This window comes from Anomaloglossus baeobatrachus (genome assembly GCF_048569485.1).
Source record: "Anomaloglossus baeobatrachus isolate aAnoBae1 chromosome 5 unlocalized genomic scaffold, aAnoBae1.hap1 SUPER_5_unloc_17, whole genome shotgun sequence".
Taxonomy (NCBI): domain Eukaryota; kingdom Metazoa; phylum Chordata; class Amphibia; order Anura; family Aromobatidae; genus Anomaloglossus; species Anomaloglossus baeobatrachus.
The window spans coordinates 513399-528402 of NW_027441792.1; the positions used below are offsets into that span (position 1 = coordinate 513399).

Sequence of the window (15004 nt, forward strand, 5' to 3'; positions counted from 1 at the left end):
AAACTGGACCAATAAGAAACCAACTTCAGCATTGAGTTTTTATTGCTGATGTCGAGCGAAACTGGTGGGAAATAAGGGAAATGTCTGTTATTACCACATATATCCCCTACCCCCCGCAGTGACTGACAGCCGCTCAGCATTAGAACCTGCTGTCAGTCAGTGCTGATAGCATGGTTTACTGAGTGGAGATTAAAACTGCATCGGTGCCACCCCTATGACTGAAAGCTGGATGCTGTCATAATATATGTTGTTAGAGTTAAAGAAACTTGGGGATCTAAGTAACTTTAAGGTCAATTATGGAAAATCAGAAGCCTTGAATGTTTCTCTGAGCCCCACAGAGGTATCAATGGCCAAAACTAACTTCTCTTTTAAGTGGCAGTCCAGGGCAATCCAATTTGTTAGGTATCTCCATCTCTGCTATTCTAGACTCCCTCTACTCTATGAACTATCAGGCGCTTTTCTCATATACTGTAAGGGATCTTGTAGCGTATCATAAAAAAAATCATCTCTTGGTTCGGGCGTATTAACACATTCAAAATGGATATACTCCCTCGGTTCTTATATTTGTTCCAAGCAGTCCCAATACTCCCTCTCAACAGTTTTTTCCAGACTTTGAAATCCGCCCTGCATAAATTTATTATATGGGGACACTCTAGAGCCAGGATTAAGTATCAGATACTCACACGCCCTACCTCTAAAGGTGGCATGGGTTTCCTAGACTTCCGTAGCTATCATCTCTAGTGCACGTGTTTGACTGTCATTTCCATGCAGACACTAAAAAGTGGGCTGCCCTGGAACAGGGACATACATCAATGCCCCTAAAATATATACCGAGGCTGGGGACATGGGAAGGGTGCACACAGGAATGGCAGATATCTTGACTAAAACCACATTGAAAGTTTGGGATCGGATGAAAGAGTTCCCTGGTTGGACCCTCTCTTCTGTTATCCCCAAATTTCTCCAACCCGGAATTTCCACCAGGCATCTCGCGAAACACATTCTTACGTTGGAATGTGGAGGATGACTGTCATATCTACGACATATTACAGAGCACTAATATTATGCCGTATACTGATATGCAGAACTTAGAACCCCCTCAGTCATTGTCGTGGCTCAAATATAGACAGCTGTACTCCTTTGTTTGTGCTCAGTTGAAGGGGGTTGGCTCTCACCTAATAGTGCACTTTCCTTTTTGAGAAACTATTCTTACAGGACACCATACCTCTCCATTTGATATCACTTATCTATAAATTATTGGGTACACCTTCCGCACACTTGGATCCAAATTTGATTACTATCTGGGAAGCAGAGCTGCGGGCATGTTTTACAGATGAGGAAAAACAGAAAGTGTATTTATTTACGCAGAAGATGTCCACAGCTGGAAACACCAAAGAAAAAAACTATAAGATTCTAACCAAGTGGTACCAATATCCGGTAAAGCTTCACAGGATTTTCCCTTTGGGGTCCAAAATGTGTTGGCGTTGGGGAACAGACCGTGGAACCATGACACATGTATGGTGGGATTGTTCTAAACTTCAACCTTTTTGGGAGGCGTATATACAGCCGTACTTTATAATTACCGGAGAGGTTAGTGATCCCTTCTCTTCAGATATCTCTAGTATCGATACTTCCTGGCTCTATTAGATCTCAGAAGTGTGATCTGCTGCGGTTTTGCCTAACGGCCGCACAGTGAGTGATACCTAGGCATTGGCGATCATCAGGGGTTCCATGCCTGAGGGAATGGCAACACGAACTAACTTTTATTTATCACATGGAGGATTTGTCAGCAGAGGTAGAGGGGGACAATGAGAGATTTTTGAAGATGTGTCAGCCTTGGATCCTCTTCAAGGACACTAGCGATTACCGGGATCTCTTTGGCCCGTGCATGGGATCCAGTTACGATCAAGATCGATCCTATATCTCACACTATCCGACATTCCCCTCCTTTTTTCCCCTTTTCTTTCTATTTCTATCCTATCTGTTCATTTCCTCGCTCTCTCTCGCTCTCTTTCTCTCTATATATCTCTATATCTCTCTATATCGCTCTCTATCTCTTCTCAATGTCTCTTTCCATTTTCAATGATATAGACTCGATTCACCTTTACACTTTGAGGTGGCGCGAGTCATAAAAATGTGTATTGTTTAGGCTAAGTTCACATTTCCGTTGATTTGTATCAGTCACATGCGTCGCTTGACGCATGTGACTGATGCGCTGTTCAACGCTGTACAACGGATGACAAAGAACAGAATTCTTTGTCGGATTCCGTTGTGTGCGGGGGGCGGAGTTCTGGGGCAGAGCCGAGTGGGGGGCGGGGCCAGGCGCTGAGGATGTCAGTGGAAGTGCTGCGGTCTGCATGGCTGGGGACAGGTGAGTGTATCTGTGAGTGAGTGAGTGTGTGTATGTGCATGTATGTATGTATGTATGTATGTATGTATGTGTGTGCACATGCAAAGTGCGGGAGGAGGCGGAGCCGAGCGGGGGGCGGGGCCAGGCGCTGAGGATGTCAGTGGAAGTGCTGCGGTCTGCATGGCTGGGGACAGGTGAGTGTATCTGTGAGTGAGTGAGTGTGTGTATGTGCATGTATGTATGTATGTATGTGTGTATGTATGTGTGTGCACATGCAAAGTGCGGGAGGGGGCGGAGCCGAGCGGGGGGCGGGGCCAGGCGCTGAGGATGTCAGTAGAAGTGCTGCGGTCTGCATGGCTGGGGACAGGTGAGTGTATGTGTGAGTGAGTGTGTGTATGTGCATGTATGTATGTATGTATGTATGTGTGTGTGTGCACATGCAAAGTGCGGGAGGGGGCGGAGCCGAGCAGGGGGCGGAGCCAGACGAGGGTGTCAGTGCTTGTCTGCATGGCTGGGGACAGGTGTGTGTGTGTGTGTGTGTGTGTGTACATACATGTGCGGAGTGCGGGAGGGGGCGGGGCCGAGCGGGGAGGTGTCGGCCTCCCTGCACACGTAACCAGCCTAAATATCGGGTAACAGCAAAGCACCCGATGTTTACCTTGGTTACCCGATATTTACCTTGGTTACGGGCCTACACCGCTTAGCGCTGGCTCCTTGCACCGTAACCAGGGTAAATATCGGGTAACCAACCAAAGCTGGTGACGTGTGCAGGGAGCCAGAGAGCATGCGCAGCGAAATCCGACGGATCTCGCTGCTCAAAAAACGTTACATGCTGCGTTCCTCCCGCCCGGCGGTCAGTCGTTCCACGACTGATCAGTCGGGCGGAGGGTGCAACGCAGCATCATCAGTCACAATCCGCTGCTCATACAAGTCTATGGGAGCAGCGGAATCCGCTATACGGATTCCGCTGTTTACAAGAGCAGCGGATTGTGACTGATAGATTTTAGCGGAAATGTGAACTTAGCCTAACATGTAGAACTGCTCACACTTTGTGAACAGCTAGAACTTACAGTGCACTCGGTGGCAATTATTATAACGACAGATGGCTGTAGAGTTGTTTGTTCTGATTCATGTATGTTGCTTTGCTGTTTTGTTGTTTAATAAAGACAGATTATACATAATATATCTTAATGACCACATGGAAATATTTCTTAGCTATTTTTTAACTTCATTGTTTTGTAACAAATCTATTTTGTTATTTTGTATATATGTTTGTTTTTTAAATGGTCGGGACTAATAACATTGATAGTGGTATATTTCCTATATTTCACACTTTCGTGCGGGGGGGGTGTCATAGTTTTTCATTTTACATTGAAATCTACTGGAAATAAAGTAAATTCAAAGTCCGATGAAATGGTGAATAAATAGTCGGTGCACACTACTTCCGGTCATGCTGTTGTTACCCCCAGTGCGAGCCGATCAAACACAGCAAGCGGCTCACACTGGGCTGAGCACCGAGCGTACCCAAGCACATCGATACTCGCGAGATTGGTTTGCATACGTAAAGCATCCGATCTCCGCACCTTATCGGAAAAGTCTGAGTTTGTACCGAACACTGAACTTCAGGTTCACTCATCTCTAGTGGTGAATAAAAATCACTTTTGTAAAATAAAATCAGCTTGTGTTGCCATTTTCCGACACTGGTAACATTATTATTTTTGCGTCGATGGAGTGATGACTTGTTTTTTTCTTGATGAGCCGACATTTTCATTGATACCATAGGTGCAATATGGATAATTGATCACTTTTCATTGTATTTATATTGCTATAAAATAATGTGCTACTTGTATCGGTCGGTTTTATTACTTACATTGCACATTTCATCTTGATATTTTATCCTACCCAGTGATATCTCACCTCGCTTATTATCTACAGAATTTTATATATCGGTTCATCTCCTTCACATTCAGGTCCTTATAATATCGGATCCTGTCAGTGGAGATCTTCTATAGAAGAGAATTCTCCTGATTGCCTCGTGAAGGATGGATATGGACAGGGACAAGATGGCGGAGAGGATATTACACCTCACCCTAGAGATCCTCTTCCGGCTTACTGGAGAGGTGAGAGATTCTGATGACGTCACATTAGATCATTCTTATCTATGGGAATAACAGATGGACAGAACTGGAGAGGTGAGGACTCTGGAAATGTCTGGAGTGAGATTTATTACTGTGTCTCTCCATAACCAGGATTACACAGTCGTGAAGAAGACCTCTAGTGAGCGCTGTCAGGCCCCTGTGTCTGAGGGATGGGGAAGACCCCTGAGCCCAATCACGGGGCCTCCACCTCACCCCCCGATACATGAGGACATCAATGACCAGAAGATCCTAGAACTCACCTACAAGATGATTGAGCTGCTGACTGGAGAGGTGACACTGCTGGGAATGCTGGGATATTATACAGAAACGCTTTAAAGGGATCGGGGGGTGACGGTATCATTGTATGTGTCAGGTTCCTATAAGGTGTCAGGACGTCACCGTCTATTTCTCCATGGAGGAGTGGGAGTATTTAGAAGGACACAAAGATCTGTACAAGGACATCATGATGGAGGTTCCCAAGACCCTCACATCACCAGGTAATAGACAGGACTAAATACACACGGCCTATAATTATCTGTATGTAAGGAATGAATTCAGTCCCTGTATGTGTCTCCTCCAGTTCTATCCAATAACCGGACAACACCAGAGAGATGTCCCCGTCCTCTTCTCCCACAGGACTGTAAACAAGAAGATCCTGATGTTCCTCAGGATGTGTTTCCTCCAGTTCTATCCAGTAAGAGGACAACACCAGAGAGATGTCTCCATCATCTTCTCCCACAGGACTGTAAACAAGAAGATCCCGATGTTCTTCAGGATCATCAGGTAGATGTAGAGAAGGTGCCATGAAATCTCCCTATGATGTGTAGACGGCTGTGAAGGTCTTATGTTCAGTCTTGTTTTATCCACCAGTGTTATGTTTTATACTTGTGTAATGAGAGTGGTGGAGATGGCAGTGTAGCACCCCGGGGTCGTGGGGTTTTCACCCGACACATCGCCGGGCCAGGGGTGCGGATCCTCTGCATCGTCATGGGCCAGCCTTGCCCAGTTTCGTGATCCTGAGACGTACAGGAAGGGAGGGAAGGCGGTGGACGGGTTGGTAGGATGGAGGGAGAGGGCGGTGAGGAAACTCTTTTTAGATCGTGACGCCACCTGTGGTACGCGGCCCCAGGGATGGGCCGCCGCTGCGCTTCCGGGTGCTCCTCTCCGGGGCTGATGGTGAAGGTCACAGTTGGGATGCTGTCGCTCCTCACAGGCGGAGCGGGGTTACCTCGGGGAGGATGACTGAAGATGGGGTGGTGGTGGTCCCCGTTGGTTCCGCAGCGTTGGGCGACAGCGCCGGTAAAGATGAGGGAGAGACAGGGGCTGCGGTTCCAGGTCTTTTTACTCACTGGTAGTTCAGGTGCTGCCCCAGAGTACTGTTCTCCACAACGATGGACTCCAGCCGATACCGATTCCGTGGAATTTCAGATCTGGTGTGTGTCAGTCTATGAGCCCTTCCTCCTTTGTTGCGCTAAGTATCGGATCTCGTGGCATGAAGCACATGGGGATCCCGGTGTCAGTAAAGTGTCCCGTTCTGTATGCTGATAGCGCGATTCCGATGTGGGGCTGGTTCAAGACCTCAGTCCCAGATCCTTTATGCTATTTGGCTGCAGACTCGGTGGGACAGGTCCGGTGACTCTTCTAGCCGTTCCCGCGACCCTTGCAGAGTTGGTAGACAACGTGAAGTATGCCTGCCCTAGGGTTCTGTACCCTGACAGTACTGGTTCTGTGGAAGCAGCCACCTGCTTCTCCCCAGCGACCGTGTTCAAACACCTTGGCCCACAGAGCTGCTTCTCGGCATGTCTGCTTTGCTCTGTGTCTAGAGCTGTTCTCTCCTTTTGTAGTTGTGTTGTGTGTTCCAAGCTGTTGCCCCCAGCCACTGCATCAGATGGTTCACTACTCTCACTAGGTCAACCTGCTCTTCCCACTGTGTGCTCCTGACTCCCCCTGGTGGTTGCTTCTCTCTGACCCTAAGTCCCCGGTTCCAGTAGATCAGGGAGCCCCTGGTGCGGTGGCGTCCTGTAAACCCACCGTTGTAGTGACCCCCTACTGCGACGCGACCCTGGCTTGGTCCCCATTGAGGAGGGCAACCCACTGTAACTGTGTGTATGTGTGTTGGTGGAACTGGTACCGACCCTCCTTGAACCCGGGATAAGTACTACACCCTAATTGAGGTGCAGTACCCTGTGACACCTGAAGCCTCAGGGGCAACCACAGCAGGATTAGAGCTGATCATAGATGTGACTTCTCCATCTGTCTGTGACTTTTGGATCACATTTATCCCGTTCTCTACACTGAACACTTACATCAGGGTTTCGACACCAGGTTATCAGACAGAGAGAGGTCACCCCTAACCCATGGGTCAGAAGGTCACAGCGCAAGCCAGCACCAGTTGGATCTGCTTTGCCTTCCACTTAGCTGTGGATACTATCCTCGTGCTGGCGCTGCTAGGGTTAAGCAGACCCTTGTGTCTTTCTTGGCTTACCATCCTGAGATGTCTCAGATGTTCTGATTTTTGCACTCCCCCTGGTATAAGTTCTCACCACTTCACCTCAGTAGTTGCCAGTGATAACTTGCTTTTCCATGGTGCTGGCATGGAGGTGTGAGCCATGTAAAGAGCAATTGTTTTGAATTTGATCCTGGAGATTGCTGCTTGGAAGGTTTTTTTTTTGTGTCTTCCTATTGATCATCTCCCTTTTTATTCATTTTATTTCTATCCCCCTTTTTTACCACTTGTTGTTTGGGAATGCAGTTTCTTTTTCTTTTGTTTGTCATTTTCCTTTTGTGTCATTATCATAAAGCAGGACTAGTGTTCCTCCTGCCCTGCTCACTAGACACGGTTGTGATTAGGGTAAGACGGGATAGACACGTGATTGCCGCACAAGGGGAAAGAACCTGTCTTGGGACATCGGGGAGCTCAGGGTTGCTCAGAGTAAGTGACAGGGTTTATCCTTCCTGTTCTTCCCTAGAGGCAGTGGTTCCCACCCCATCTTTCTCATGATACACCGCTCAGCCTCTTGGTGGAACACAACAACCAGGAACTGCCCTGTATTAGTAACTGGTGCCTACTGTCAGCAAAGTCCAACCTCAGAGGCTCTGGTGATGACTGTGTAGGCACTTAATCATTCCCCTCCGGGTAATCCTGGTTCAGGGCGCAGTGAGGCTACACCCTTCTCGTAAACCTATTAGCATGACAGGCTTACATGTAATTCTTCAAATGACATGATTCAGATGAAACCCCCAAAAGATATATTCACTGTAATAAGGCAGCAGAGTTAGTCTGAACTCCTCATGGCAGCGCGGCAATCATCCCTATCTAGTGAACGGTTATCTCCAGTAATTGTATTATTACACCGGATTCTTTATGAAGTTACATCGTCATCTTCTCCCCATTCAGGTCCCTACAATATCGGATCCTCTCAGTGGAGATCTTCTATATAAGAGAATTCTCCTGAGTGACCCATCAAGGATGGATATGGACAGAGACAAGATGGCGGAGAGGATATTACACCTCACCCTAGAGATCCTCTTCCGGCTTACTGGAGAGGTGAGAGATTCTGATGACGTCACATTACACCATTCTTATCTATGGGAATAACAGATGGACAGAACTGGAGAGGTGAGGACTCTGGAAATGTCTGGAGTGAGATTTATTACTGTGTCTCTCCATAACCAGGATTACACAGTAGTGAAGAAGACCTCTAGTGAGCGCTGTCAGGCCCCTGTGTGTGAGGGATGGGGAAGACCCCTGAGCCCAATCACGGGGCCTCCACCTCACCCCCCGATAAATGAGGACATCAATGACCAGAAGATCCTAGAACTCACCTACAAGATGATTGAGCTGCTGACTGGAGAGGTGACACTGCTGGGAATGCTGGGACATTATACAGTAACGCTATGAAGGGATCGGGGGGTGACGGTATCATTGTATGTGTCAGGTTCCTATAAGGTGTCAGGACGTCACCGTCTATTTCTCCATGGAGGAGTGGGAGTATTTAGAAGGACACAAAGATCTGTACAAGGACGTCATGACGGAGGTTCCCCAGCCCCTCACATCACCAGGTAATAGACAGGACTAAATACACACGGCCTATAATTATCTGTATGTAAGGAATGAATTCAGTCCCTGTATGTGTCTCCTCCAGGTCTATCCAGTAAGAGGACAACACCAGAGAGATGTCCCCGTCCTCTTCTCCCACAGGACTGTAAACAAGAAGACCCCGATGTTCCTCAGGATGTGTCTCCTCCAGCTCTATCCAGTAAGAGATATCTACTCATGTACTTTCTGCACTAATTTTGTGGTTACATTTTTAGGCTTTCTGCTGTGTTTTTTTCAGCTGTATTTTCTTTGCTTCTGCTGTTTGTTTCTAGTGTCTTCACTATATTGTTATGATGGCAACTTAACCCCTTCAGCCCCCGGGGCTCTTTCCGTTTTTCCGTTTTTTTTTTTGTACTCCCTTCTTCCGAGAGCCGTAAGTTTTTTATTTTTCCGTCAATCTTGCCATATGAGGGCTTGGTTTTTGCGGGACGAGTTGTACTTTTAAATGAAACCATAAGGTTTACCATATAGTGTACTGGAAAACTGCAAACAAAATTGTGATCGCACAATAGTTTTTGGGATATTTTATTCACTATATTCACTATATGGCATAACTGATGTGTTGTTGTGATGCCTGAGGTCGGTGCGAGTTTGTAGACACCAAACATGTATAGGTTTACTTGTATCTAATGAGGGGTTAAAAAAAATTCACAAGTTTGTCCAATAAAAGTGGCGTACGTTTTGCGCCATTTTCCGAAACCCGTAGTGTCTCATTTTTCCGGATCTATGGCTCAGTGGTGGCCTTTGTTTGCGTCCCAAGCTGACGTTTTTAACTGTACCATTTTTGCGCAGATGCTACGTTTTGATCGCCTGATATTGCATTTTGCGCAAAACTTGCGGCGACAAATAACGTAATTTTGGCGTTTGGAATTTATTTGCTGCTACACCATTTACCAATCAGATTAATTGATTTTATATTTTGATAGATCGGGCATTTCTGAACACGGCGATACCAAATATGAGTATATTTTTTATTTTTTTAACCCTTTAATTTTCAATGGGGTGAAAGGGGGGGTGATTTGAACTTTTAGGTTTTTTTAAACTTTTTTTTTTTACTTTTTTATTTTACTAGTCCTAGGGGGCTATATGGATCAACAATGCGATCACTCTGCCCTATCTGTAGATCTCAGCTACAGAGCTGAGAACTGCAGATATGCTGATTTACTCTCCGTGCTTGCACTATGCTGGCACTGAGAGGAAGTGACTCATGTTAGCTACAGGCGTCATCACATAACCCTGTGCTACCATGGCAACCACCGAAAGTCACGTGATCACGCACGTGACTTCCGGTGGGGGCGGTGGTAAGTGAAAGTAATGGCTGCACGCATATACATCTCGCTGCCAGACTTTGACAGCGAGATGTAAGGGGTTAAATGTCACTGGTGGACTGCAATTCCACTCGTAACATGCAGGCACACATGTCAGCTGTTGAAAACAGCTGATATGTGTGGGGATCGCCGCGACCTGCCCACGGCAGGGGGCGGGGATTAACCTCACACTATCCATGACGGATATATGTCTTGGGTCGTGAAGGGGTTAAATACCTGCAGAGGGTTCATGAATACCCTGTTTCCCTGAAAATACGACCTACACCGAATATAAGCCCTAACATAATTTTATGGGATTTTTGGAGAATGCTTGAAATATAAGTGTGACGTCCTAACAAAACCAGGTAGTCACAGAAAGAGTTAAACCTCCTTGGTACCACCTGATCCCACACTGGTACAGTGAAGCAGCCGCACCTCCCCCAGTCTAACAAAAGGAGCAGGAAGGGAGGAGTTGAGTCAGTCGGTGGAAGGAGAGCAGACAGTGTCTGCAGCTCTTGTGCTGCTGGGGAAGTGGAGCAAAGAAAAAGCAGAGTCTTGGAGATGAAGTGAAGAATAGGCTCAGGGGCTCCCGTAGTGGAACGGGGCAGGGTAGTGGCCCGCCGGTAGTGTGCCCAGGACCCTGGACTTGTGCAAAGAGAGGACTTCCCCCATCCAAAACAGAGAAGGTGACTCATAGCTGGAGTGCAGGAGAGAGAGAGGGCCCTGCTTCTTGTACCGGGTGTGTGATCCGAACACCCCCGTACCAAAGGCCTACGGATACCGGCAATTTCTGTGCTTCCTGACCCTACACATGAAAGCAGCCTCATCCAACACCAGGACAACCGAACTGTGAGTTTCCTGCTCCTTGCAATCTCTGCCACCACCACAACTCCCACTGGGCCCCGGGGCATCCATCCCTACCCACGGAGGGTTAACAACATCCAGCTGCCAGCACAACGCCCCCGGGAGTCCCCTCAACGGCAGCGGTGGTACCCCATTTACCATATACCGTGGGTGGCGTCACGTACAAACTTTCCAAAATTCCATACACCATAACCCCCTTTTCAATTGAAGTGACCATGAGACCTCCGGGTCCGTAGACCCTCGAGCCACCCACAGAAGGTCCGGACCCGAGCAGCGTCAGCTGCTGAGAGCGGGGTGGTACATAAGCACCAGGGCTGTGGAGTCGGTAAGCCAAACCTTCGACTCCGACTCCACAATTTCTCTTGCACCGACTCCGACTCATACATATATTGCTTATAGTTAGGTGAAAAATGTATTGTAGTACATGAACATGTGTATGTGAACATCAGACATTTAATAATTTTTATTATTCAATAATTAATATATTTGGATAGAATATACAATATATTTATTGGATACAGCTTTAGAACACAAAAAACTGTAATAAATTGTAAATATGTAATACACTATGTAATATACAGTAGATTACATATATCTTGTGTGTGTATTTATCTTGTGTGTATATGTGTGTGTGTGTATATATATATATATATATATATATATATATATATTATATTACATATTTACAATTTATTAGTTTTTTGTGTTCTAGAGTTGTATTCTAATAAGTGTATTTTATGTTCTATCCAAACATATTGATTATTGTATCATAAAAATAATTAAATGTCTGATGTTCACATTGTACTACAATACATTTTTCACTTAAATATAAGCATTATACTAAATGTTATTATTTAGTAAAATATTCAGCACATTCTGCATTGCACTACTGTCCCCAATTTATTATATATTTTAGGAGTCGGTGCATTTTATACCGACTCCGACTCCACCAAAATGAGCTCCGACCACGACTCCGACTCCGGCTCCACAGCCCTGATAAGCCCTACTCCAAAAATAAGCGGTAGTTACATTCAGAAGTAGGGAGGAGTCAAACTGTGCAATTTCTCAGGAACCCCACTCTCTTATGGAGCCAATCAGTTGTATTCTAAGGTTGATTGTTTAAGGACCTTTGATGACTTCAAAGTCATGTGACATGATGTAACCAAAGGTCTTTTAATTGCAGGAGTCTAAACTGAGCAGGACACGGGCTGGCATGCAGGACTGGTATTAGGGGAAAGGGAGAGCAAACTGGACAATTTCACAGGGCCCCCATTCTCATAGGGGCAAGGTGTTTATATGCCAATTATAGGACTGCTTAAGGACCTTTTTGACATCACGTCATGTGGCCAAAGGCTGGTGTGTGTGTGTGTGTGTGTGTGTTCACGCCAATTTTAACCAGCTTTGCCAAAATGGGCAGAGCTTGGCAGAAGAAGGGTGTGATGCCACCACTTCTCTAATTCATAACAAACTGCGGCGTTCCCTATGCCAGAAATCTCACTCCAGGCCCTGATGTTATTTGTCAGTGTCCATTGCCGGTCTTGATGAACTGGAGCCCTAATGTTTATCTGCACAGACCGCAAGACCCTGCAACTTGCTTTGGATACAAAGCCTAAGGATAGGCCATCAACGTTATAGTCCCGGACAATCCCGTTAAATATCCGGCATCAGTCTGTAACTATTTTATGTTCGTCTTGAAAAAAAATGTATTTGAAATTGTCTATGTTGTGGATCAATGTTACAAGGAGATTTTTTCAGGTTTTGCCAACTGTCATGGCGGCGTCAGGATCTCTGGAAATGATAGATTCTGGTACTCTGCATGTTCACCTCTCTGATGCCTGTGAGCAGCGCAGGGAGACGCAGGCTTCGAACCCCAGGCTTGGGCAGGCTAACAAGAGTTATTCTCTGCTGGGCTGCTTGTTATGTCTGTGATCACATGCTGTAGAGGAGAAAGTATCTATCGCTCCCCTTCTGTATATGCTGGCTGGACTATTTCATTAATGGCTCATAGACTCGATTGAACTTTGTCACTGTGCGAGTGTCGCATCGCATCAATCTCCAGACAGCAGCGGGTCGGCTCCTTGTGTTGCCATGCAGCTGAAGCGCTCCTGTCCTGAGATCAGTCCATGCGGGGTGATGCCCATGCAAGATGCAAGTGCAATCATCCCCTCACTGTCACACTGCTTCTTGCTCTGTACAGAACGATGTAGCAGAGCTGACAATGATCTCTGCTTCTCACTGTGTATAGACTGTGTCTGTACAGAGTGATGAAGCTCACAATGCTCTATCTGTGGATTACGTAGGATTAAGGATTTTTTTATTATAAAGATGGATTCTCTAAATGTTTTGTTTTTTTGTTATATTTCTAATAAACTTTTTTCTCTTTTTTTTTTTTTACTGTTTACTAGAAATTCATGGTGGCCATGTCTAATTTGGCGTGACACCATGAATTTCGGGCTTAGTGCCATCTGAGAATACAAAGTTGGTATTAATCCCTTTATTACCCAGCGTGCCACCACCACTAGGGCCACTGGATGGAAAAGGCGCTAAGGAACAATGCGCCATTTCCAGGGGCGGCTGCGGGCGGCCGAGAATCCCAGCCCCCAGCTGATTGGCTGTCATTGACTGGCAATCAAAATATAGCGGGAGCCCATGCATTTTTTTTTTTTAAATAATTAAAAAAAAGAAAAAATAATGGGCTTCCCTATATTTTGATTGCCAGTCAGGTAAAGCCAGGCAGATGGGGTGGAGGTGGCAGCCCGTAGCCGCCCGCTTCGTCTGTGCGTAATATCAAAAATCAAAAATACCGCAGAGCGCTACTGCATTTTTTAAAATAACTTATTTTTATACAACTATATATTGTGTACATTTTATTTATAAAAAAAATAAAAATATATATACACACAGCTCTGGCAAAAGTTAAGAGTCAACTGCAAAATTTTTAGTTTTTCTGATTTTTCTCTTTTATAGGTACCGTATTTTTCACTTTATAAGACGCACCCCAAATTTAGAGATAAAAAAGGTAAAAAAAAAATAAAAATGGGGTGCGTCTTATACTCCGGTGTTGTCTTACAGGAGAGGGGCAGCAGCAATGGTGGAGTGGGCTCACAGGAGGCAGAGGTTGTGCTGGCAGGCGTGGCGGGTCCGTGGTGGCAGACGCGGCGGGTCAGTGGTAGCAGGCGCGGTGGCAGCAGGTGCGGCGGGTCAGTGGCGGCAGCAGACGCGGCGGGTGAGTGGTGCAGTAGGCCGGTGCGTAGAGTGTCCCAGTGTATCTGCGGTCCCAGTTCAAATGATGGTGCCTGGAGCAGCGCATGCACAGATGGATGGAGCTCTCATCCAAGGGCTTAATCTGCGCACGTGCCAACTCCAGGAGCGGCGCGTGCGCAGATGGAATCTCCATTTAAGACCTCCATCTACGCACACGCTGACTCCTGCCGCCATCATTTGAAACTGGGACCTCGAACACACTGGGAAACCTGCCGCATAGCCGCCCGCACAGAGTGGCAGCCAGCAGGCCACCCACACAGAGAAGCAGTCGGCACCGACAGGCACCCAGCTGCCACCTGCACACAGGCACCTGACGGCCGCCCGCCCGCACACAGGCACCCGGCTGCTGCCTGCACACAGGCACCCGGCCGCCTGAACGCACCTGATCGCCGCACAGACAGGCCTCCGGGGTAGTTATATTCGGATTTTAAGACGCAACCCTCATTTTTTTTCACAAATTTTTGGGAGGAAAAGTGCGTCTAAGGCTATGTGCCCACGGGGACAGTGTCCTGTGGTTATATCCACAGGACATTCCGCAGGAGCTCCCAGAAATCCGCAGCACAACTTTGTCTGTTTACATGCTGCGGATGCACAGCGGAATGTCCTGCGGATATGTTGCGGGCATTCTGCATTGAGGATACAGTACCATGGCTTCGGCACTACATCCTCAATGCAGAACAAGTGCTGCAGTGATCGGGAGTTCATACTTACCTCCATCACGCAGCACTTCTCTCGGGCCGTGTCTGCACTGTGCAGGAGAAGGTGGGCGGGCCTGAACTAGCTCCGGCTATCACATGACCGGAGCTTGTGCAGGCCCCGCCCACCTCTTACTTCCTGTACCTGGCTCCACCGCGCTCCTTTGCACTCGACGGAGAAAGTGACTCCTTGTCTTCTATCAAGGCAGGTAAGTATGGTACCCTGCGGAGAAATCCGCAGGAATAATTGATATGCTGCAGATTTTTCCGCATGCGGAAAAAAATGCAGC

At 46.9% G+C, this 15004-nt stretch overlaps 1 protein-coding gene across 1 annotated transcript in view; it reads left to right on the forward strand.

The window, feature by feature from the left end:
- Nucleotides 1-15004, forward strand: part of LOC142258898 (uncharacterized) — a 143629-nt gene that overhangs the window by 121419 nt on the left and 7206 nt on the right. The window contains 7 exon segments of the mRNA XM_075331457.1: nt 255-340; nt 4865-4982; nt 5066-5268; nt 7883-8032; nt 8162-8341; nt 8424-8547; nt 8631-8744. Coding sequence (XP_075187572.1) covers nt 255-340; nt 4865-4982; nt 5066-5268; nt 7883-8032; nt 8162-8341; nt 8424-8547; nt 8631-8744 — 975 coding nt within the window.